The sequence below is a fragment of the Mobula hypostoma genome, chromosome 5 (genome assembly GCF_963921235.1).
Source record: "Mobula hypostoma chromosome 5, sMobHyp1.1, whole genome shotgun sequence".
Taxonomy (NCBI): Eukaryota; Metazoa; Chordata; class Chondrichthyes; order Myliobatiformes; family Myliobatidae; genus Mobula; species Mobula hypostoma.
Genome location: NC_086101.1, coordinates 47491312 through 47517529, shown reverse-complemented (window position 1 = coordinate 47517529; position 26218 = coordinate 47491312). Strand labels below are relative to the sequence as shown.

At 41.4% G+C, this 26218-nt stretch overlaps 1 protein-coding gene across 6 annotated transcripts in view; it reads left to right on the top strand.

Annotated features, from left to right (window-relative positions):
* Window positions 1-23007, top strand: part of klf12b (Kruppel like factor 12b) — a 301395-nt gene extending 278388 nt beyond the window's left edge. For all 6 annotated transcript variants that reach the window (XM_063048451.1, XM_063048453.1, XM_063048450.1 and 3 more), the window contains one exon: window positions 18681-23007. In XM_063048451.1, the coding sequence (XP_062904521.1) occupies window positions 18681-18862 (182 nt within the window). In that variant the 3' untranslated portion in view covers window positions 18863-23007. The remainder of the gene's footprint in view (window positions 1-18680) is intronic.
* The last annotated feature ends 3211 nt before the right edge of the window (window positions 23008-26218 follow it).

Below are 26218 nucleotides of genomic sequence, written 5' to 3'. Positions count from 1 at the left end.
ACCAAAAGGTTTGTTAGAAAGTCGTCACCCCATTGAAAGATGGGAATGATGTGGAGACATTGGAAAGGGTGCAGAAGAAGCTTATCAGAATGGTGCCTAGATAGAGTGCATATGCTATTATGAGGAAAACTTGGGTTGTTTTACCTGGAGGTAATGGAAGACCTGATTGAAGTTTATAAGGTTATGAGAGGCATAGATAGACAGTCAGAATCTTCCCCTCCCCCAAGGTAAAAATGCACGTAATCAAGGACTTGTATTTAAGGTGAGAGGAGATGACTGCAAAAGAAATGTGTGGGATGGTTTTGTATTTAAATGCAGAGATTGGTGGCCTGGAATGCATTGCCATGGGTAGTGGAGACAAATATGATAGAAGCATTTAAGAGACTGATAGATATGGAGAGAGCAGAGGGATATGGACTTGTGTAGGCAGAAGGGACTAATTTAGTTAGGTTTATAATTACAAGTTTAATCAGTTTGGTGTCATCGTTCCTGTGCTGTACTGTTCTGTGGGGTTTTCTACTGGATTGAACATGATCATAAATTAACATAACATCGTTACTATCGGCTGCTAGAAAAAAACAAATGTTTAGAAGACAGGCAGGAAGGAAGCAATTTTCTTCCATGATATAGCACCTCTCACAATCTTAGGAAATGCCAGAATGTTCTCCAGCCAAAGTACTTCTGAAAAGTGGCCACTATTGTTTGGGTGGGATAGAACCATAGAAGGTTTTAACAATAATGACTATATGTTTATCATGATATTGGTATATTAATAATTGGCCAGCATGCATTGGAAGAACGCAAAAATCAGGAGCAGGAGTAGGTCACCTGACCAGTCGTTCAATCAGGTCACGGTGATTTGGCCTGGGAGTCAGCCTCAACTCCCTGCCTTTTCTCCATAACCCTTAGTTCCCCTGCTATTGCAAAATCTAACGTGTCTTAAATATAGTGCCCATAAGAAGTATTTACCCCTCCCCCCAGAAGTTTTCATGTTTTATTGTTTTATAACATTGAATCACAGTGGATTTAACTTGACTTTTTGGACACTGATCAACAGAAAGTGAAAACTAATGTTGAGCTGAACTAATCATGTTATGTGCTACGATTTTAGCAAGAGTTATTGGCCAAACGAAGGATGTAGAGGTCAAGAAAGATAATAGGTCAAGCACAGTGTCTGTCATTTGTAGATCTGGCCTGGTCCTCTTGACTCAAGTAACAAGCATTGGAGGTAGAGATGAGAGACGAAGAATTGAAGCATAAAAGAGATGGTTGTTATTGATTCATCAAATGGTCTCAGATCAGACATTTTAAAGAGTGGGAGTTATTCTGGTGGTCATTAAAGGAAGAGGTGGCATCAGTGGAGGTTAAATATCAATTTTACCCATGAAAACTAAAAAAAAATTGGAGGCAATCAGGAACTGGGCCTCGTGGAGGGGATGAGCAAAGAGAAGGCACGATGGACAGCGAAAACACCACAAGTAAACATGGGAACAGGTCTGGATTGGCAGAAGTTGCATAGTAAATAGTACTATATGACCTCAGAGCCATGTGATCCTGGAGGTATGGTTTAGAGGATATAAGCAAATGGAGTTTTTTTGAAAACTGAAAATAGAATCCTGACACAGCAACTGATGAGTCAGTCTCAATAGTAGTGGAATCATTCAGCAGAGCGAAATCTTTTTTTGTGGTTCTGGCAGATGCCCACACTGTCCTCATTCTCTACAACATTTTCTCCATTCTAGAAGAGAGGCCAGAAATCTCTGATCCATTTTCTTGTCTAGTGCAATTTTAGGCACAAAGTGAAAACTCAGAGGAACAATTAGTTCTATGTTTTTTTACAGTCTTAAAAGCTTCACACTGGAAGTAGATACTGACCATAGTAGCTCATGCCTCAGAGTGAATTAATCACCATTGGTCTACTAATGACAATTGTGATCTTCCAAGCAGATGTCAACAATTAATATTTGGTGCCACAACAGTGTATTTTGAAACATAGGATCATAGAAAATAGGTGCAGGAGTAGGCCATTCAGTAGGATCTTGGCTGATCATCCAACTCAGAACCCTGTACTTGCCTTCTCTCCATACCCCCTGATCCCTTTAGCCAGAAGGGCCATATCTAACTCCTTCTTAGATACAGCCAATGAACCGGCCTCAACTGTTTCCTGTGGCAGAGAATTCCACAGATTCACCACTCTCTGTGTGAAGAAGTTTTTCCTAATCTCGGTCCTAAAAGGCTTTCCCTTTATCCTTAAACTGTGACCCCTCGTTCTGGACTTCCCCAACCTCCGGAACAATCTTCCTGCATCTAACCTATCCAATCCTTTTAGGATTTTATACATTTCAATAAGATCCCCCCTCAATCTTCTAAATTCCAGCAAGTATAAACCTAGTCGATCCAGTCTTTCATCATATGAAAGTCCTGCCATCCCAGGAATCAATCTGGTGAACCTTCTTTGTACTCCCTCTACGGCAAAAATGTCTTTCCTCAGATTAGGGGACCAAAACTGCACACAATACTCCAGGTGTGGTCTCACCAAGGCCCTGTACAACTGCAGTAGTACCTCTCTGCTCCTGTACTCGAATCCTCTTGCTATGAATGCCAGCATACCATTTGCCTTTTTCACTTTTTGAATTTTTGACTTTACCAGGCCTGCTGCCATGCAAATCTAAACTCCAGGATAATAGTGTGCAAGTGACTCTCAGTCACTTTTAATCAGGTTATTCTGTATTTTTAAATCTTTATATTTTGAGATTACCCCATTTGCAGTTGAATTAACCTTTACCGAATTCTCACCTTAAAATACAGCAAGACAAATTGTTTTGAAAAGAAAGCATAGTAAAGCTTTGGCCCATGACAGGTTGTGCATTCAGTTTGTAACTGGGTTTAGGTAGGAAAATCAGGGTGAAAAATGCTTGAACCTTACAAGAAGGAATGACTGGAGCCTAAATATCCAACTGCACAAAACTGAAAACGACTCCAAGATTTTCATCCGTGTACATATCACCAGATCCGGTATTACTGCTCGGTACACATGAACAGAAAATACTTAGCACATCAGGCAGCATTTATGGAGAGAGAAAGAGTTAACTTTTCTGACTTGAGCATCCTGTTCTGACAGAATACTAATTGTCCAAAAGACCATGAGACATTGGAGCAGAATTAGGCCCTACAGCCCATCGAGTCTGCTCTGCCATTCCATCATGGCTTATCCCAGATCCCACTCAACCTTTTACATCTGCCATCTCACCATATCCTTTGAAGCCCAGACCGATCAGGAAACTATCAACTTCTGTTTTAAATATACCTATGGGCTTGGTCTCCACTGCAGTCTGTGGCACAGCATACTACAGATTCACCATTTTCTGGCTAAAAAAAAAAATTCCTCCTTACCTCCGTTCTGAAAGGTCACCCCTCAGTTTTAGTTCTGGATACACCCGCCTCAGGAAACATGCTTTCCACGTCCAACCTATCTAGTCCTTTCAACATTCGGTAGGTTTCAATGAGATCGCCACACGTTCTTCTAAATTCCAGTGAGTACAGGCCCAAAGCTGCCAAATGCTCCTCACATATTAACCCCTTCATTCCTGGAATCATCCTCATGAGCCTCTTCTGGACTCTGTCCAATGACAACACAGCCTTTCTGAGATATGGGGCCCAAAGCTGTTGACAAGACTCCAAGTGTGCCCTAACTAGTGTCTGATAAAGACTTAGCAATATCTCCTTGCTTTTATATTCTTTTCCCCTTGAAATAAATGCCAAAATTGCATTTGCCTTCTTTACCACAAACCCAACCTGTAAATTAAACTTCTGAGAAAATTACACAAGGAATCCGAAGTCCCTCTGCACCTCTAATGTTTGAACCTTCAACCCATTTAGATAATAGTCCTCACTATTGTTACTTTCACCAAAATGCATTGTTGTACATTTTCCAAAACTGTATTCAATCTGCCACATTTTTGCCCATTCTTCCAATTTGACTAAGTCCTTCTGAAATTGCATTGCTTCCTCAGCACGACCTACCCCTCCACCTATCTTCATATCATAGAAACATAGAAAACCTACAGCACAATACAGGCCCTTCGGCCCACAAAGCTGTGCCGAACATGTCCTTAGCTGAGAAATTACCCCGGGTTACCCATAGCCTATTTTTCTGAGCTTCATGTACCTATCCAGGAGTCTCTTAAAAGACCCTATCGTATCTGCCTCCACCACCGTTGCCGGCAGCCCATTCCATGCTTTCACCACTCTCTGCGTTTTTAAAAAAAACTTACCCCTAATATCTCCTCTGTATCTGCTTCCAGGTACCTTAAAACTGTGCCCACTTGTGCTAGCCATGTCAGCCCTGGGAAAAAGTCTCTGACTATCCACACGATCATTGCCTCTCATCATCTTATACGCCTCTATCAGGTCACCTCTCATACTCTGTCTATCCAAGAAAAAAAGGCAGAGTTCATTCAACCTATTCTCATAAGGCGTGCTCCCCAATCCAGGCAACATCCCTGTAAATCTCCTCTCCTCTCCCTCTGATCCTCCACACTGCCAAGAATCTTACCATTAATACTATATTCTGTGATCATATTTGACTTACTAAAATGAACCACCTCACACTTATCTGGGTTGAACTCCATCTGCCACTTCTCAGCCCATTTTTGCATCCTATCAATGTCCCACTGTAACCTCTGACAGCCCTCCACACTATCCGCAACACCCCCAACCCTTGTGTCATCATCAAAGTTGCTGGTGAACGCAGCAGGCCAGGCAGCATCTCTAGGAAGACGTTTCGGGCCGAGACCCTTCATCAGGACTAACTGAAGGAAGAGCTAGTAAGAGATTTGAAAGTGGGAGGGGGAGGGGGAGATCCAAAATGATAGGAAAAGACAGGAGGGGAAGGGATGGAGCCAAGAGCTGGACAGTTGATTGGCAAAAGGGATATGAGAGGATCATGGGACAGGAGGCCAGTGAGAATGAAAAGGGGGAGGGGGAAAAAACCCAGAGGACGGGCAAGGGGTATAGTCAGAGGGAGAGAGGGAGAAAATGGAGAGAGAGAGAAAGAATGTGTGTATATAAATAAATAACGGATGGGGTACGAGGGGGAGGTGGGGCATTAGCGGAAGTTAGAGAAGTCACTGTTCATGCCACCAGGTTGGAGGCTACCCAGATGGAATATAAGGTGTTGTTCCTCCAAGCTGAGTGTGGCTTCATCTTTACAGTAGAGGAGGCCGTGGATAGACATATCAGAATGAGAATGGGATGTGGATGCCTCACCTGGAACGACTGTCTGGGGCCCTGAATGGTGGTAAGGGAGGAAGTGTAAGGGCATGTGTAGCACTTGTTCCGCTTACAAGGATAAGTGCCAGGAGGGAGATCAGTGGGGAGGGATAGGGGAGACGAATGGACAAGGGAGTCGCGTAGGGAGCGATCCCTGTGGAAAGCGGGGGGGCCGGGGGAGGGAAAGATATGCTTAGCGGTGGGATTCCGTTGGAGGTGGCGGAAGTTACGGAGAATAATATGTTGGACCCAGAGGCTGGTGGGCTGGTAGGTGAGGACCAGGGGAACCCTATTCCTAGTGGGGTGACGGGAGGATGGAGTGAGAGCAGATGTGCGTGAAATGGGGGAGATGCGTTTGAGAGCAGAATTGATGGTGGAGGAAGGGAAGCCCCTTTCTTTAAAAAAGGAGGACATCTCCCTCGTCCTGGAATGAAAAGCCTCATCCTGAGAGCAGATGCGGCGGAGGTGGACGAATTGCGAGAAGGGGATGGCATTTTTGCAGGAGACAGGGTGAGAAGAGGAATAGTCCAGACAGCTGTGGGAGTCAGTAGGCTTATAGTAGACATCAGTAGATAAGCTGTCTCCAGAGTTAGAGACAGAAAGATCTAGAAAGGGGAGGGTGGTGTCGGAAATGGACCAGGTAAACGTTGGAGGCAAAGTTAATGAAGTCAACGAGCTCAGCATGCATGCAGGAAGCAGCGCCAATGCAGTCGTCGATGTAGCGAAGGAAAAGTGGGGGACGGATACCAGAATAGGTACGGAACATAGATTGTTCCACAAAGCCAACAAAAAGGCAGGCGTAGCTAGGACCCATACTGGTGCCCATAGCTACACCTTTAGTTTGGAGGAAGTGGGAGGAGCCAAAGGAGAAATTATTAAGAGTAAGGACTAATTCCGCTAGACGGAGCAGAGTGGTGGTATAGGGGAACTGATTAGGTCTGGAAAATCTAATTCCCCCCTCCTCCTTTTCCTTTTCCCTGGACCTCCTGTCCCATGATCCTCTCATATCCCTTTTGCCAATCACCTGTCCAGCTCTTGGCTCCATCTCTCCCCCTCCTGTCTTCTCCTATCATTTTGGATCTCCCCCTCCCCCTCCCACTTTCAAATCTCTTACTAGCTCTTCCTTCAGTTAGTCCTGACGAAGGGTCTCTGCCCGAAACGTCTTCCTAGAGATGCTGCCTGGCCTGCTGCGTTCACCAGCAACTTTGATGTGTGTCGCTTGAATTTCCAGCATCTGCAGAATTCCTCGTAATTACTTTGTGTCATCAGTAAATTTACTAACCCATCCCTCCACTTCCTCAACCAGGTCATTTATAAGAATCACAAAGAGTAAGGGTCCCAGAACAGTTCCCTGAGGCACCCCACTGGTGATCGACTCCATGCAGAATATGACCCGTCTACAACCACTCTTTGCCTTTTGTGGGCAAACCAGTTCTGGATCCACAAAGCAATTTCACCTTGGATCCTAAGCCTCCTTACTTTCTCAATAAGTCTTGCATGGGGTACCTTGTCAAATGCCTTGCTGAAATCCATACTGCTACAGCTACTGCTCTACCTTCATCAATGTGTTCAGTCACACCCTTAAGATATTCAATCAGGCTCGTAAGGCATGACCTGCCTTTCACAAAGCTATGCTCACTATTTGTAATCATATTATGCCTCTCCAAATGTTCATAACTCCTGCCTCTCAGGATCTTCTCCATCAATTTACCAACCACTGAAGTAAGACTCACTGGTCTATAATTTCCTGGGCTATTGCTACTCTCTTTCTTGAATAATGGAACAACATCCGCAACCCTCCAATCCTCCGGACCCTCTCCCGTCCCCATTGATGATGCAAAGATCATTGCCAGAGGATCAGCAATCTCCTCCCTCGCCTTCCATAGTAGCCTGGGGTACATCATGTCTGGTCCCGGTGACTTATCCAACTTGATGCTTTTCAAAAGCTCCTGCACATCCTCTTTCTTAATACTACATGTTCAAGCTTTTCAGTCCGCTGTAAGTCATCCTTACAATCGCCAAGATCATCTGCAAACCTTGCCACAAAGCCATCAATTCCATTATCCAAATCATTGACAAACAATGTAGTCCCAATACTGACCCCTGAGGAACGCTGACAGCTAGCCAGAAAAGGCCCCGTTTATTCCCATTTGCTGCCTCCTGCCTGCCAACCATTCCTCTATCCATGCCAATATCTTTCCTGTAACGCCATAGGATTTTATCTCGTTAACCAGCCTCATGCATGGCACTTTATCAAATACCTTCTGAAAATCCAAGTAAATGACATCCACTCCCTCTCCCTTGTCCACCCTGCTTGTTACTTCACAAAGAACTCTAACAAATTTGTCAGACAAGATTTCCCTTTACAGGAACCTTGCTGACTTATTTTATCGTTAGTCTCCAAGTACCCCGAAACCTCATCCTTAATAATAGACTCCAACACTTTCCCAACCACTGAGGTTAGGCTAACTGGCCTATAATTTTCTTTCTTTTGCCTTCCTCCCTTCTTAAAGATTGCAGTGACATTTGCAATCTTCTAATCCCCTGGAACCATGCCAGGATCAAGTGATTTTTGAAAGACCGTGGCCAATGCATCTGTTAATCTCTTCAGCAACCTCTCTCAGGACTCTGGGATGTAGTCCATCTGGTCCAGTCATTAAGGTCATTTGCTATTTCTTTGTCTCCCCATTACCACCTCACCGGCATTATTTTCCAGTGGTCCAATATCAACTCTCACCTCCCTGTTACTCTTTATATAACTGAAAAAACTTTTTGTATCTTACATTATATCATTGGCTAGTTTGCCCTGGTATTTCATCTTTTCCCTTCTTATAGCTTTTTCTTTTGTTGCCTTTTGTTGGATTTTAAAAGTTTCCCAATCATCCACCTTCCCACTCACTTTTGCTGCCTTATATGCCCTTTCCATGGCATTTTTGCAGACCTTAACTTCCCTTGTCAGCCATGGTTGCCCACCCTGGCATTTGAGAACAACTTCTTCTGTGGTACATATCTATCCTGCGCCTTGTGAACTATTCCTAGAAACTTCAGCCAACTGTGCTCTGCTTTCACCCAAACCAGTATCATTCTCCAATCCACCTGGGCAAGCTCCTCTCTCATGCCTCTGTAATTCCCTTTATTCCATTGCGATATTTATACATGAGAGTTATGCTTCTCCCTCTCAAATTGCAGTATGCATTCAATCATATTATGATCACTGTCTCCTAAGGGTTCCTTTACATTAAGCTCCCTAATAAAATCTGGATTATTACACAATACCCAATCTAAGATAGCCTTTCCCTGAATAGATTCAAGCACGAGCTTCTCTAACAAGCCACCTCATAAGCATTCAACTCCCTCTCTAGCGATCTGACACCTACCTGATTTTTCCAGTCCCCTTGCATAAGTCCCCCATACAATTGTGACATTACTCTTATTTACATACCTTTTCTAGCTCCCGTGGCAATTTCAACCCCGCATCTTAGCTTTTGTTTGGAGGCATATATAAGATTCCCATAATGTTTTTTTTAATCCTTGTAGTTTTTTAACTCCACCCACAAAGGTTCAACATTTTCTGACACTATGTCACCTCTTTATAAAGATGTAATTCCATCTTCTACCAATAGAGCCACACCACTGCCTATGCCTTCCGCTTGTTCTTCTGATACAAAATATACTCTTTAATGTTAAGCTCCCAGCTATGGCCTTCTTTCAGACAGGACTCGGTGATGTGTCATAACAACCAATCTCTTAATTGTGCCACGAGTTTGTCCTTCTTATTCCGAATGCTACGCACATTTAAATACGGCACCTTCAGCCCTGCGTTCTTGGCCCTTTTGACTTTTGCCTCTGGAGTACAATTTAACTCTTTGCTCTGTCTGAAACCCTCTGCTCAAATGTTGCTCGACCTGCTCAGTGTTATTTTTGAAGTTTAAGAAATGTTTTTGCATTTATCAGTTAAATGCCGGAATTGATAATAAAGGAACAGAAGATGGTGCTATTGCTTTATCACAGACTGTAGCAGCCTGGCATTGTAAATTACCTCCCTACTGCTCACCTTAACATAAGCTGAGGCTGAAGAAACAGTCTAAATATCAAACATTTTGTGAGTGCAGCCCGATTGTGAAAACTGAGCAGTTTCAAACCCCCTGTTCAACATTTAGGATAACTTAATCAAACAAGATTCTCTGGACTACTTACATTTCATTTTAGTTCAGGTGCATACACAGATTATATTTATCACCCTCATGCTTGCCAATGATCTCCAGTCAATCTTAATGTTAAAAACATTTTATTACATACCTTTGTCATCTTACCACTTACCATCTCTCTTGTGGTCATCCTTCCAACTTTTCTGATATATAGGAGCAGAATCAAGCCAATCAGCCCATCCAGTCCTCTCCTCCGTTAAATTATAGTTGATTTGTTTTGTCAACCCGCTTTCTTCTCCGAACTTTTCCCTGTAACGCTTAATCCCCTTGCCAGTCAAGAATCTATCAACCTGTCCCTTAAATACACCCAGTCACCAAGCTTCCGCTGCTGTCTGTGGCAATGAATTCCACAGATTCTCCAGCCCCTGGTTGAAGGAGCGACGTCCCTCTATTATGAGCCTGTGCCCTCAGATCCTTGACTCCCCTTCTAATGGACGTAACCTCTCCACTTCCACTCTATCCAGGCCGTACATTATCCGATAGGCTTCAATGTGCTTCCCCCTCATCCTTCTGAACTCTACTGAGTGCAGGCCCTGAGATGTCTCACACTGAGGGCTATGCTAGGCAGGATGGAGGCTGAGGCAGATCACAGGGCCCCTTACTCTTAACACCCCTTTAAATACTCACCTCCCTTTCATCCCAAATTTTTGTTGTCTTCACAATTGGCACCAGTGCCTTCAGCACTCCAATGAGTGCTTCTTACCTTGAAGACCTTCCTTGAACAGCACCTCAGGATATAAGTGTTGAATTCCAAGTGTAAACAGTGTTGAATGTTAGGAGGAATGAGTTGTTATCCTGGACACCCATGGCGATTTCAGTGAGGAAGTGTGTTAAAATATATAGGGCACCCAATTTCATTAAGTTTGAGACGTACACGTTTGACATGTATGCAAGGATATCCAGGACACACTGATGTTCAAACATTTCCAGTGCTTAAGAGATTCTTGTGGACAAATGTACTCTGTGGCGCTAAAATATGATAGGTTTCTTTTAGAATTAAATAAGTCCTGTTCAAGCACAAACTATGGTCTGTAGTAAAAAAAAAGTTTGCAAAAAAAGCCTGTCTGCTATAGATGTACATATTGAATTAAGCGGGAGATACCAATGGTACAGAGAAGATTCAGCCATCTGGCAATATTGTGATCACCAAGATGGGAGAATGGTCAAGGCACAGTGGTTGTCTGGTAATTAGGTAACCAACTGGTGGACCAAATTAGTTACTTCTGGATTATGGCAAGTCACTGACGTACAAGCTCAGTGAAATAACTAACAAGAAACAAAACAGCGAAGAGATCCTTCAGTGTCAATATGTAATTATGGTCAAGACATTGGAATGGGAATGATGATGATAAATCAGCATCTAAATGTCCCCTCAAATGTTGCCTTTCCCAAAGCTTCAGTCAGGAATTGTGATGTTCCAATATTGTGTATTTCCCATTACTAAGTCAACTGCCCTGCTCCAAAGAGCGTGAAATGAGGTCGTTCTTACCCACACCCAATAGGCAATATAGTGAATAAACCTATAGCTGGGGAAGTGATGAACCCCTCCCCCTCCTATTAGACTGTTTGAGGTAACTTATTTTGTATTCTTTCTTACTTCTCTTCTAATATGTGTATGTCTGTGCACTTGTAATGCTACTGTGACACTGTAATTTATTTCCTTTGGGATCAATAAAGTATCTGTCTATATTATTATGGCCTTTAAACGTACCTTGCATTTTCTATTCCATGAGATGCTGGCAAAGCCTCCACACTCTCCAAAATTCAAAGATAAATTTTCAGGATCCCATCATAAATGTAGGACGCCACATGATCTATTAAAATAAAGTGCCCTATTATAATTCTCTTTTGACACTTAGTTGTTTTTAAGTTACATTAACATTGGAGGCAGAGGAAAAGAAAAAAATGAAATTGACTGATCTTAAGGATTTTTCAATCAGATAACAAAGAATCTATTTTGCAATTGTTCCCATAATACCCCATTCATTGCAGACTAAAGTAAGCTAGAAATAGATCCGTGAGAGGAGAAGGCAGGAGAATGGGGTTGAGTGGATAATAAATCAGCCATAATTGAATGGCAGACCTGACTTGATTGGTTGAATAGCCTAATTCTGCTTCTATGTCTTATAGTCAATCAGACTGGCAATCCTGGCAGGCATCTGGTATGCTCTCTCTCTCACACACACACACACACACACACACACACACACACGCACACACTCAGTATCTAATAACATGCTCAATGACAATAAAGTTTCTTCTTGGACTCTTAAAAAAGATTCTTAGTAATTAACTCAAATGGGCCATTGAACAGCCACTTTCCTGTGTTAGAATGTCTCTCATAGTGCCAGTGTATATGTTGTCAATGTGTTTACAAGGTCTGCAGATACTTCAGCTTAACTGCCAGCTGAGATCTTCCTGAGGAAGTATCAAACACAAGATTTAGATTCTTTCCTCAGCAAGATTCAGCGTTGAACAGTTGCTGGAGTTGTGGAGAAGCAATTCCACTTGCTGCACTACTGTGGCGCTGAATTGTCTCCTCTGTCCCAAACAGCAGAGGACTCTTGACCTCACAGTCTACCGCATTATGACCTTGCACCTATTGCCTCTACACTGCACTTCCTCTTCAGCTGCTACACTTTACTCTGCACTCTGTCACTGTCTTACCATGTACTTTCTCAATACATTGTGTCATAAATTGATCAGTATGAACAGAAAACAGAACAAGTTTTTTCAATGTACTTTGATACAGGTGACATAATAAACCAATTCCAGTAGACCATACTCAAGATGTTTACAAGCAATACTTGGTCCTGCACTCCAGCATCAGCCTTTAATTAATATTCACCATCTACTCTCAGATCCAATTATAACCATAACCATATAACAATTACAGCATGGAAACAGGCCATCTCGACCCTTCTATTCCATGCCGAACGCTTACTCTCACCTAGTCCCACCGACCTGCACTAAGCCCATAGCCCTCCATTCCTTTCCTGTCCATATAGCTATCCAATTTTACTTAATAACAATATCGAACCCACCTCCACCACACCTACTGGAAGCTCGCTCCACACAGCCACCACTCTCTGAGTAAAGAAGTTCCCCCTCGTGTTACCCCTAAACTTTTGCCCCAAACTCTCAACTCATGTCCTCTTGTTTGAATCTCCCCCACTCTCAATGGAAAAAGCCTATCCATGTCAACTCTATCTATCCCCCCCATAATTTTAAATACCTCTATCAAGTCCCCCCTCAACCTTCTACGATCCAAAGAATAAAGACCCAACTTGTTCAACCTTTCTCTGTAACTCAGGTGCTGAAACCCAGGTAACATTCTAGTAAATCTTCTCTGTACTCTCCCTATTTTGTTGACATCTTTCCTATGATTCGGTGACCAGAACTGTACACAGTACTCCAAATTTGGCCTTACCAATGCCTTGTGCAATTTTAACATTACGTAATTCTAAAACAATGTTAATTAAAATCAAATGCATTTTAATATGTAATACCTGGATTGGCAGATAACTAATTCTCTCATTGTGGGTCCAGAAATAACTATCATTTTAAATCTCCAGACAACTGATGACAATTTTATTCCTGGTGTGGAAGCCGATGTCCGAAAGGAAATCCAAGCTTTGATGGTCGGAAGAATGAAAGTAATTGAGCAACCATTTCAATAACATGGCAAGAGATCAGGTCCCTCATAAGTTACATTAATCCTGTTTATGGAGTCACTTACATATAGTCATATAGTCATACTTTATTGATCCCGGGGGGGCGTCACAGTAGCATATCGGTGAGTGCAGTCGCTTTACAGCGCCACCAGTAAGATGAGGATTCGATTCATGCTGCTGTTTGCAAGGAGTGTCTACGTTCTCTCTGCTACCACATGGGTTTCCTCCATGTACTGCAGTTTCCTCCAACATTCCAGAAATGTACGTCATCATCCCTAGTGTTCCCACCTCATGCATTGTGATATCCTGTTATAGTCAACAGCTCTCACCTTATCCTGGCATACAAAGCGTAGCTTTATCTTTCCAAATCTAACAAAATGTTCCCACAGGAACATAGACCAGTACAGCACAGTACAAACCCTTCAACCCACCATGTTATGCCGAGCTGTTAACCTACTCCAAGATCAATCTCAACCTCTCTTCTAACACAGGCCTTCATTTTTCTTAAATCTGTTTGTCCGAGTCTGTTAAATCTCCCTAATGTATCTGTTTCTACTACTACCACAGACAGTACGTTCATTGTGCTTAACACTCTCTGTGTATAAAAACAATCTCTGACATCCTCCAATCAATTTAAAATTATGCCATCAGATATGAACCATTTCCTCTCTGAGAAAATGGTGTGGGCTGTCCAGTCTATTTATGTCTCTTATCATCATATACACTTCTATCAAGCCACCTGTCATCCTCCATTGCTTCAAAGAGAAAAGCCCTAACTCACTCATCCTTTCCTCATGAGACATCCTCTCTAATACAAGGCAGCATCCTGGTTAATCTCCTCTGCGCCCTCTCTAAAGTTTACACATCCTTCTCACCATGAGGTGACCAGAAACAAACACAATACTCCATCTGTGGTCTAACCAGAGTTTTATGCAACATTACTTCACAGCTCTTGACACAGTCCCTTGGCTAGTGAAGACCAGTACCCCATATGCCTTCTACTTGTGTGGCAACCTTGAAGGATCTATGTATGTGAATCTCAAGATCCCTCTGTTCCTCCACACTGCTATGAATGCTCAATTAACCTTGTACTCTGCCTTCAAGTGCAAACTTCCAAAATGTATCACTTCACACCTCTCTGGATTCAACTTCATCTGCTGCTGCTCAGCTCTGCATCCTATCAATATCTTATTGCAACCTACAACAAATATTATTCACAACTCCACCAACCTAACAAACTGCTGAAAAGAGCAACATTGCTGTGCAAATAAAAGTATCACAAAGCATCTCACACAAGGGTAACTAAAATCAGATTCCTAAATGCTCAAGGTGATGGTCTTGAGCACTTAGGAATGCTGATGTGGATAGTCAGAGGCTTTTTCCCAGGGCGTCACAAGAGGATACAGTTTTAAGATGCTTGGAAGTAGGTACAGAGGAGAAGTCGGGGGTACATTTTTTACGCAGAGAGTGGTGAGTGCGTGGAATGGGCTGCCGGCAACGGTGGTGGAGGCGAATACGATAGGGTCTTTTAAGAGACTCCTGTATAGGTACATGGAGCTTAGAAAAATAGAGGGCTATGGGTAACCCTAGGTAATTTCTAAAGTACGTACATATTTCAGCACAGCATTCTGGGCCAAAGGGCCTGTATTGTGCTGTAGTTCTTTTCTAAGATAATCTTAGGGCAAGTAAAGAAAGACACAATTTCACTGGCAGCTTTTATATCTTTTTTGAAGGTATCGGAATATACTTAGAGCTTGGATGTGTATTTAAGGTGCGGCACAGTTAAAAAGTGAGAAGCATAACAGCTGGATCTTCAACTTCCTCACAGACAGGACCCAGGCTGTAAAAATAGGGGACAAGCTCTCCTCTACAATCATTCTGAGCACCGGTGCCCCACAAGGCTGTGTACTCAGCCCCCTGCTGTACTCACTGTACACCCATGATTGTGTAGCCAAGTTTTCATCGAACTCAATATATAAGTTTGCTGATGACACAACAATTGTAGGCCGTATCTCGGGTAATGATGAGTTTGAGTACAGAGAGGAAATTAAGAACCTGGTGGCATAGTGTGAAGACAATAACCTATCCCTCGACGTCAGCAAGACGAAGGAATTGGTTGCTGACTTCAGAAGGAGTAGCGGACTGCACGACCCAATTTACATCAGTGGTGCGCAAGTGAAACAGGGCAAAAGCTTTAAGTTCCTCGGCGTCAATATCACAAATGACCTGACTTGGTCCAACCAAGCAGAGTCCACTGCCAAGAAGGCCCACCAGCACCTTTACTTCCTGAGAAAAGTAAAAAAAATTTGGCCTGTCCCCTAAAACCCTCACTAATTTTTATAGATGCACCGTAGAAAGCATTCTTCTAGGGTGCATCACAACCTGGTATGGAAGTTGTCCTGTCCAAGACCGGAAGAAGCTGCAGAAGATCGTGAACACGGCGCAGCACATCACACAATCCAATCTTCCGTCCTTGGACTCACTTTACACCGCACGCTGTTGGAGCAGTGCTGCCAGGATAATCAAGGACACGACCCACCCAGCCAACACGCTTTTCGTCCCTCTTCCCTCCAGGAGAAGGCTCAGGAGCTTGAAAACTCGTACGGCCAGATTTGGGAACAGCTTCTTTCCAACTGTGATAAGACTGCTGAATGGATCCTGACCCGGATCTGGGCCATACCCTCCAAATATCCAGACCTGCCTCTCGGTTTTTTTTGCACTACCTTACTTTCCATTTTTCTATTTTCTATTTATGATTTATAATTTAAATTTTTAATATTTACTATCGATTTGTAATCCAGGGAGCGGGAAGCGCAGAATCAAATATCGCTGTGATGATTGTACGTTCTAGTATCAATAGTTTGGCAACAATAAAGTATAAAGTAATTTTAAAAAGTTTACTTAAAACCTCCCTGCTGGACCAAACTTTTGGTCATCCATTCTAAAATTTCAGTTTAGCTTGGGCATCAGTTTTGTTTGTGAATCAGCAAGAGGATTGTGCTTCAGTACAGTTGCCATTTAGATGGAAGTTGTCCAAGTTATTTTAAGGAACATCTTCAAGATTTAAGGGAAGATCTAGGCAGCTGAAGATGTGCCTCCCAAAAATGTCATGGAGTCATACAACACAAAAACATGTCTTTCAGCCCAGCTGGCCAATGGCAATCAAAGCTCATCCCACTTGTCCACATTTAGCTCACTTCAGTCTAAACTCTTCCTATCCATCTACCTGTTAAAGTAACTTTTAAATGTTGTTCATCTACCACTTCCTCTAGCATCTCATTCCATATACATTATGACCTGGGTGAAAATGTTGCCTCCAGATTCTTAGTACTTCTCTCCACTCTCACTTTAAACCAGAGCTTCCAACCTTTCTTATGTCATGGACCCCCATGTCTAGCAGACCCCATGGTATGAACTGCTGCCTTTAACATTTGTTCACTAGTTCTCAACTCCCCAACCCTGGGGAAAAGACAGTACTCATTGACCCCATTTATGATCCTCATGTGTTTAGACACCTCTGCAAGATCACCCCTCATTCTCCTACATTCCAGTGAAAGAAGTCTCAACCTGCTCAGTCTCTCCATAACTCAGTCCCTCGAGTCCCGGCAACTTCCTCATAAATCTCCTCTACGCTGTTTCCAGCTTAATTGTATCTTTCCAATAGCGGGGTGACCTTAACTGAACACAGTATACCAAATGGGGTCTCTCTAAGGATGAAAATCAGGGGATAAGTATTAGCAGTAACAAGAGTTGTCCACTCACCTCACAAGCCTGTCCTGCCATTCAATGGGCTCGGCCCCAGGATTCGTCTCCTCTCTCCCAGTTCCCCACAAACCTCAATTCCCTGATCTTCCCTCCACACCAAGTAACTCAAATGAGCTGGGCTCCACAATCTTCTAGGATAGAGAAATCCAAATATTGACTTTCCACTGCAAGAGAAGGTTCCTGCATATCTCTTTTTAAATGACCATCCCTAATCTTGTAACCATTTTCAAAACTCCAACAAATTCCAATGATGAAGCTGTTAAAATGTTACACAAGAGCACGATTCTTCCTTTCATTACAGACTGAAACATTTCCTTAACACTAACGTTAATATCAAATTGTAAACAGATTTATTTATATAAAATAGGTGAACCATGGTTTGTTTGATGTACAGCCAAGAGATAAAATAGAAATGGAACTCCTAGTTAATACTTAGTGGACACACTTTTGCAAATGTAATTACCCATCTGGTTTACTGAACCATTCTTCCATTGATTAGCTTGAAGCATGATTGTATTTCAGACCACCAGTTTGTTTGGTTAGGAGTCCCCCTTCCAAACTGAATACAATACTAGCAAATACCTTGGACCAGGAACCATCACTAAACAATACAAAGAACCGACTTCACAGGCAGAGGATTTCACTAGAGTGGGGTTCACGGTAATTACTAATTCCTTTGAGCTTGCGTAGAAGATGAATTTTAACCCCAGCTCAAGGAGGAGTTGAACAGTGGCAGTGCTTATTCTCTCTCCCCCCTCCCCTTTCCCCTCCCCCTCCTCCCCTCCTTCTCCCTCCTCCTCCCCCCTGCCCCCGACTTGGTTATGGCTGCAGCTCTTGTCCCTGGTAGCTCAGTGCAATGTTAATCTAAACTATCTGCATAAAACAACACCTAGCACTTCATTACTAAATTTTACATCTCCAACCTTCATCAAAATCTGTGCAGTACTGCATAAAATAGAAGATAGTTAGGATTGTTGATACTTCTGGTATAAAGGTAATTGGGAGCAAAAATCACGAGAAGGAATGCGAAAGAACGTGAACCATTTAGAGGACAGTATGTTTAATGGAGTACCACAGAAAAATATAGGCTTGACCTTTTCAGTCGGAAGAATAGTTGGAGACCATTGCAGTATGGTGTTCAGAGACAAAATGCAAACATAGGGAATATTTGTTGCACTGATCTAGGGTGCTGGTGTTTGGCATTAATGTTCAGCTGATTTAAGTGCTGAGCCAGATTAAAAAGATTAAAACATGGAGGGAAAAGGCGAGGGATGAACAGTGTTCAGCTCACTAGTCTGTGAGGGTTTACGCGCCTCAGTGCTGAACTGACTCTGCAACTGTAGCCTGCAGCCAACGGACTCCTGGACCAGCTGCAGTGCTGAGGTGCCTACGTGGCTGTGAACTCGCTTTTCATTGTTTGCACAATTTGTTCTTTTTTTCGCTCGTTGGATACTTGACTGTCATTGTGTTTTGTTTTTTTGTTGTGAATTCTGTTGTGTTTCTTAAGTTTGTGGCTGCCTGCAAGAAGATGAATCCCAAGGTTGTTTATGGTAGAGTCACTACATGCATTCAAAAGAATTTCTGGACTACAAAGGAGTTAAGGTTTATAGTCAGTGAAACAGAAATAAAAGTTAACTGGAGGACAAAATCAGATCAGTCACAATCTCACTGAATGGCTTGAGGGACGTGTAATCTTCTTTTTCTCATTATAATGAAATTGCTATTAACCTCAACTCACAACATCTTTTGCACTTACTTTCAGGTGAAAAACCATACAAATGCACATGGGAAGGCTGCACGTGGAAATTTGCCCGCTCAGATGAGCTGACACGACACTATCGCAAGCACACAGGGGTAAAGCCCTTCAAGTGCGCAGACTGTGACCGCAGTTTCTCTCGCTCAGATCACCTGGCACTGCATCGTAGGAGGCACATGCTCGTTTGAAGGTGCTTTTGAAGAACAGTGGGGAAAGCAGAGCAGGATCTCTTCCAAACCCTATAATTCAGCTGGGCTGAATTATCAAAGTGGGCATCCCTAATTGTCCGACCGAAGAAACAAAAATAAGTGAAGAGCACTCTAACCTTTGCTGATGCTGACAGTCAAAACTTATCATCAGTGATTTGGTAATTTAGGTTATGTTCACTTGGCCTGTTGTTATTGTCCAGAGATATTCATGAGTTGGTGCATTTTTTAAATAGTTCTCAGATTTTAAATCAGTTTATCTTTCACTACAATTCTTCAACTATTGGATGAGCCCATAGTAACAAGCTGGTACTTAGTGCTAAATGATAGTTCAGAATATAACTGAACCAATCGCTTTTGTTTCTTTTTTTTAAAGTTCCAAAACTTCTGCCTCACTTGAGAAATGGAAAGGAATAAAAAGACTAAGGACTTGGTAATATTTTCTTCTACCACGTGTATGCCTCAAAAGTGACTGAAAATGGATAATACAGTTCGATATTGGCAGCAGTATTAATGAACATGATGGCTTGGTTATTATTCTATAGCAGAATTAATTAACTCTCTCCTCTAGTTGAAGAATTATTTGACTGTAGTGATCTCTGCTAGGTTGCATACATAATTTGCAGATTGATAGAGGCAATACGGCTTCAGTAACTTGTACACCAACACATGCTATAACTTGGTGTTATATTCTAATAGTATCTTATCACCAGGGAATGTGCATTTCTCACAGGAGCCACTTTGTTCCTGTTTAACATTAATTTATCTAGGGATTGTTTCATATAATGCTGAAGAAGTATATTAACTAATCCTCATTTGTGCAAATTAGCAACATTTTGGGTGGGGAGAGGGGAGATCAAAGGTCAATGGTTCTTTGAATTACAATTCAGTAGTAGTCCTTAACTTTTCTTCCTTATATTCTCAATCACCCTTGATGGACTACCATAAATACCTGAAGCCTTATATCTTCTCTATATTGGAAAATACCATGGACCATAACTTTGCCAATAAGATACAAATATTATGTTGGCCCAATAATATATTAAAGCAAATTTAACCAATAGTACAGTGTTATATTTACACTTAAGAAAAAAATGTGGATAACATCATGTAGCAAAGTCTACAATTCAAGCCTTTACTGTGAAGGGAATTTCATTAAGGCCATAGTAGAGAAGTGCTTGCTGTGTGAGGTTTACCATATCACCAGAACATCTTTCACAACTGTGGCATTTGAACCGAGCAAAGTGGCACATTTCCCCATCAAATGCTTGCCTGCGCCATTCATGTGTAATATTCATGGTGAACTGTGAAGTGAAAGTAGGAGGAGTTTCTGCAGATGTCCCGCCAAATTCACAAGAAAGAAAGGAATTCATGAGTAGCTATTGCTTCAGACTATTGGTGAAGTAATTACTACAGTTCTACTGAGGATCTGCTATTTCTATGAATTTCTAAGTATATGGGGCAATGTATTACTGTGAAAATCAGAATTGACCGGAAAATGTCTAATGTTATATTGTAAGTAACAAATAAGTTCCACTTTGCTGAGTTTCAAATACAGCAAATAATGATCCAGGTGTGTACTAACTCTATGTGATCAATTCTACAGTTTTACCACACCTTTGGAGAAATCACACAACTTTTCTATGAGTGTTTATCCATATTTTCTTAACAAGTTCAAAAATACTTTCTTAAAAATATATTATAATTACAATAGATGACAATTCATTCCACTCATCTGCTATAAAACAGCAATATAGGAAAAGAAATTTAATCAAAAGTGAAACAGGACTAATAAACAGCTCAGAGCTGTCTGCGTTGATATTTGAAGCCTGTCAGTAGCATCTTCTAGCCCGATTAATGTGACATTATAATCAGAGGAAGGAGGAAAGGAGAGTCAAAGGTGTCCCTCCTTCTAAAGCTGATTTCTTTTTGTCTTTACAATGAGACAGTATGTTTATACAAATGTGAAATTGGAATACCAGTAGTGCAGAATTCATAGTTATATTGCACAAACACTCAATATTATTGGAAGTATTAAACTCCTTCCCTATGTAGTGGGCAGTATTCCTCAAGAAAGAAACTGATATCCTTCATGATGTAACCCAATGAAGAACAAATACAAAGAGACATTAGGTGTAACATTTTGGTTCTGTCACTCCATGTTCTCTCGGTTTCCATCACAATGCTCATTCCACTTATATCAATTAAATATTTACATTAATAAACTGCTAGTCTAGAAGTCAGATTTCTTGTTGCTCTTTAGTTAAGTATAGTATTAAAACAAAGATTTGAAATGGGGTGAAACACAAAAGTGTTTGTTTCCTGGTCATTCTGCATTAATCCTGAAATTCAGCTTCCCAGCACAAGTCATGCTTCTGAGCCTCGTATGACTTCAGCATCAAGCACGTATCCAACAAAGTAAACCCTTTGGAGCTTTGCTTGGGAGTGTTAACTTCCAGCTCAAAAATGCTTCATAAACATTGCTGGGAACTCATTAAAGCTAATCGGACACATACTTTACATTCTTGGGGGCTGCTTCCAGCCAGCAATAAATACTTTCCTACTCACCTGCAGCCATCCATGCCAATGAGCCCCAGATTGAACCAACCCCTGGAATCTCTGGACCTGCACCTGACTTTCCCCAAGACCAGGATTCTGATTACAGGCTCATTCCAATCACCACCCCAAACCATTCCCCATCCCGTATTCCAGATACTTACCTCATCACTGAACTACTCCCTTCAGCATTAAAGGCCACCATCCCTCTTCCCCCATCCCAGTTCCAATTCTGACCTGCACAATTTTAATCTGCAGAAGGGAGTGACACCCATCCAGTGAAGATCTTGAGAACGACAGTGTTAGATAATGGCACATAATGCCCAATGCCTGGGCTGGTGCACTCCAAATCAAGGCATTAGAGCACATGAAAAGATCCTTTGGCCTACAATATGTGTACTGAAATTTATTAAATAGGCATGAATCTCAAGTTTGAAATGACTAACGGAACGGAATTTCTGTTACAACTGTGAATCTAGTAAAGCAACAATGAAGTTAGTGAGAAATTCAACCTCTGTCACGTGCACAACATTCAACCTGATGAAGCTCGCACTTTGAATGCCACGTCTGAAGTTTGGCTCCGTTGAAGTCATTAAAGTTGCATTTCAGAAGCAGAGTTCATACAATTACCTCACACCATGTGCTCAGTGTAAACAAGAGGATGGATTTTCATGCCAAAGGGTTAAAGTTGCACCTTAAGGTCCACAATATGAAGGTCTAATTTCTTGAAGGATACTGTCCTTAAAATTACCAGCTCCTTTTGAAGCCACAGAGACACACAATGTCTTGCACTTTGAATTAGTCTCAGATTATAAAAAAGATTTATACAGGGATTAACATCCAAAACTCTCAAAAATAAACATTCTGATATTTTACTGTAGTTGTTGGGACATCTATTTTAAATATAATGTATTATATGTGAGAGTTCAAAGTATTTTGAGAGTCATAGTTTTACATAGGCTGTAAATAGTTTGGGGTGGGAAAATAAATTGGGAGGTGTTTTAGTCCTGAAATCCACCTGGTGAATTTTGCAAATGAAATATATGAATTAGCCAATTTATGAAAAGGTGGATTTATCCTGCAATAGTTTTTAAACCCCAGTGTTTTCTTCTTTAAAAAAAAATAAATCCAATTTTTGAATCTTCTGAAGAAGATATTTTTCCTGGTCTTTGTACACTATTTAGTTCAGGCAATAAGTATGTGTCATGTTTACTAACATATATGTAAGTGTTGTTCTTGTATTTATGTACAATGTATGTATTGTAAATATATTCAGAGCTTTTCATCTTACTGTAAAATGATGGTATCCCCAAAAGTGTAAAGGGAGTCTCTGTAATGAAATTGTGTGGGAGAATATGTTTTGCCCTCGTCTCTTCTGAAAGACTTAAATGAAGTGTTTAATTTTCCACATGTCCCAGAACTTCACTGTCATTGCTTCGCGTTTCTGTATCCAACTTTCATATGAGCTGAGCTGTGAATTGAAGAATTATAGTACCCATTTTAAACGTATGCATTTGTAATTACCCGAATTATGAATGGAGGCATGAAGATTAAATAAAGTTGCTTTTGTATGTAATGACTCGTTAAATCTTGGAAGATTACAGGACTGTTGAAAATGTGTGCTGAATTAAACATACATTTTGGATGCACACTGATGTCAAATGACAAAGGATAAAAAACAAACTAAATGTATAAATGTCAGCAATCTGCCCTTTAAATACATGTTGGTGATGAATTAATATGCTTATATTAATATGTATATATGCTGTTGACAAATTAATATATTGTTTTTGTAGCAGGATAAAAAATCCTTCAAAGTTTGGCAATGACAAGATGGGCGGCAAGGTAGCATTGCGGTTAGGACAATGCTTTACAGGACAGGCGACCTAGGTTCAATTCCTGCCGCTGCCTGTAAGGACTCTGTATGCTCCCCCTGTGACCGCATGGGTTTCCTCTGGGTGCTCCAGTTTCCTTCCACAGCCCAAAGACATACCAGTTAGCAAGTTAACTTGCCATTGTAAATTGTCCCGTCATTAGTCTTGGATTAAATTAGGGGGGTTGCTCAGTGGCGCAGCTTGGAGGGCCAGAGGGCCCTATTCCATGCTGTTTCTCAATAAATAAATGACAAAAAGGTGTGCATCTGACACCCAGTAGGCATCTTGTTTCTGTATTCTATTTTTTGTTATCTATGGCAAAGGCCAAGCCTTTTCTGCATCGACAGTGTGCTGTGTAATGCAAACCTCCAATGCACTTAAATTAAGGTAATCAATTCTAATAGTTCACATAATAATGGACATAATCCCAGAAGACCAAGTTACTGGAATGAATTATGAGCATCATCCAAAGAAGGCTGTATTCTTGAAATCATTCTTCAATATCTACAGTTGGACAGAAATCACACTTAAATTCATTCATGTATTAAATATTGAGCGCTCTTATGTTAGTTGTGCTTATCAATGGAATGCTGACTCTTTGCATTTTGTAACTGATCAATAATTATATTTAAATATTTGCACTTACAAAATGTCTAATAATATCCCACCTCATATATATGAAGCAAATAATTTGTCGGAAAATGCTTAAAGATAATTGCAGGAAATGAGATAATAGGAATATGAACCATGTTCAGTTGCTGGAAAATTCTCATTAATACATATATGTGTAATACCAATAATCGGTGGCCAGCCGAGGGCATTTAGACGTGACAGAATGTGTGTTTACATAACTTGTGTATTTCACAACTACAGGATGTTCCAAGAAACTTTTCAAATCTTTTAAGGCATTTTGAAGATTAGTCACAAGAGCAGATGGTGCTGGTTGAAGTCTGCTAGCCCGGAAGATCCACAGAAGACCCCACACATCTGTATGCACAAGCAAAGGATGAAGCGGTGTTCCTGCATGTTCTCATGTTGGGTATCAAGGACTTGACAATGCCTTGGTCACCATTGCCTAGGGGCAGGTTGTTGACAGCAAGTAAAGTCAGGAAGCAGCCCATCAAAGCTACCAAAGATATTAACAGATTTGAAATGTTATTGAATCAGGGATAAAGCACAGAAACCGTTTTTTCCATGCTCATGCCAAAAACTAAGCACTCGTTATTAATACTGATGCCATTCTAATTCACTTTAATGTCCCCATATTTCAACAATTGTCTCTCAGATTCTTCTTCTCATCATGAGGGGCAATCCACAGCGGCCAATCCAAACCACATGTCTTTGGAATGTCGAAGCACCCAGAGGAAACCCATGCAGTTATAGGCAGAACATGCAGACTCCACACGGAGAGCATCTGAAGTTAGAATTGAACTTGGGTCATTAGAAGTGGGAGCAACAACTCTACTGGCTGTAATCTTATCATCTAAGACATTTTGAGGTTCTTTAATAATTACTAAAATTGAATGGTTATAGATATTTGTGTGTACAAAAGGATATCAATAAGATTGAAAAAGTGCAGAGAAAATTTACAAGAATGTTAATAAACTTGAGGACCTGAGTCACAGGGAATAGTTGAATAGATTAGGACTATATTCTCTGGAGTACAGGAGAATGAGGGGAAATTTGATAGAGGTGCACAAAGTAATGAGTGGTAAATGCAAGCAGGCTTTTTCCACTGAGGTTGGGTGAGACTAAAACTGAAGGTCAAGGGTTACAGATGAAAAAGTGAAATGTTTAAGGCGAACTTCTTCACTCAGGAATGTGAGAGTGTGGAGCAAGCTGCCAGCGGAAGTGGTAGATCTGGGTTCAATTTCAACTCTTAAGATAAATTTGGGTAAGTACATGATTGAGGAGCTATGGTCTGGGTACAGATCGATAGGACTCTGCAGAATAATAGTTTGCTATGGGCCAATGGGCCTGTTTCTGTGATGTACTGCTCTATGACTGTGACTCATATTCGGGGCACCTGCTTAATTGGGGCCAAAACGTACCGCTGCCTATGTGTCTCAATTAAGTTGAATCCTCTACATGTTTATATCTACGCACACACATACAATACATGTTTAAAAACTGAAGTTTACTATAAAACAGAACTAATTATAATATGCTCACTAAAATAAGACAATTTAAGAAAACTTACATTACCCTTTGTCTTCGAATCTGCAGCTCCTGAATGTCCATTGTAATCAATGGGATCTCCAGACATGCATCAAGTCAGAATGAGAGCTGATTCTAACAGAAAGTGAATTTTATCAACACACTTATGGTTCATATAAGCTCCAACTATAATTTATTTAACCCAGCAGGTGTTACAACATAGGAAATATTTCAACCTCTAAGCCAGGGTTCCCAACCTTTTTTATACCTCTAACCGAGGAGTCTGTGCACCCCTGCTCTAAGCAGAGAGAAAAGGCAAAAGCAAATGGTCTGCCTGAATGTAGACTGTTCATTTCCCCGCATAGATGCTGCCTAATCTGCTGAGCTCCTAGCACTTGGTGTGTAGACTGGTCTTTACCCCACCTAGTTCATAGTGGGTTGATAATTGGATTACTACCTGCTGTGTGATAGCTCTGATTCAGAACTAAAATTGGTAAAGGACCAGCCTACCCACTATCAAGGACATGTGTACAGAAAGGTGCTGGGAAAAAGCCAGCAATTCCATAAAGGATCAGATCCACCCTGCTCATGGAATGTTTGCAAACAAGAGAAAATCTGCAGATGCTAGAAATCCAAGCAACAGACACAAAATGCTGGAGGAACTCAGCAGGCCAGGCAGAATCTACAGCTGAAATTTCTGGCCGAGACCCTTCATCAGGACTGGATAAAAAAAAAGATATGGAGTAGATTT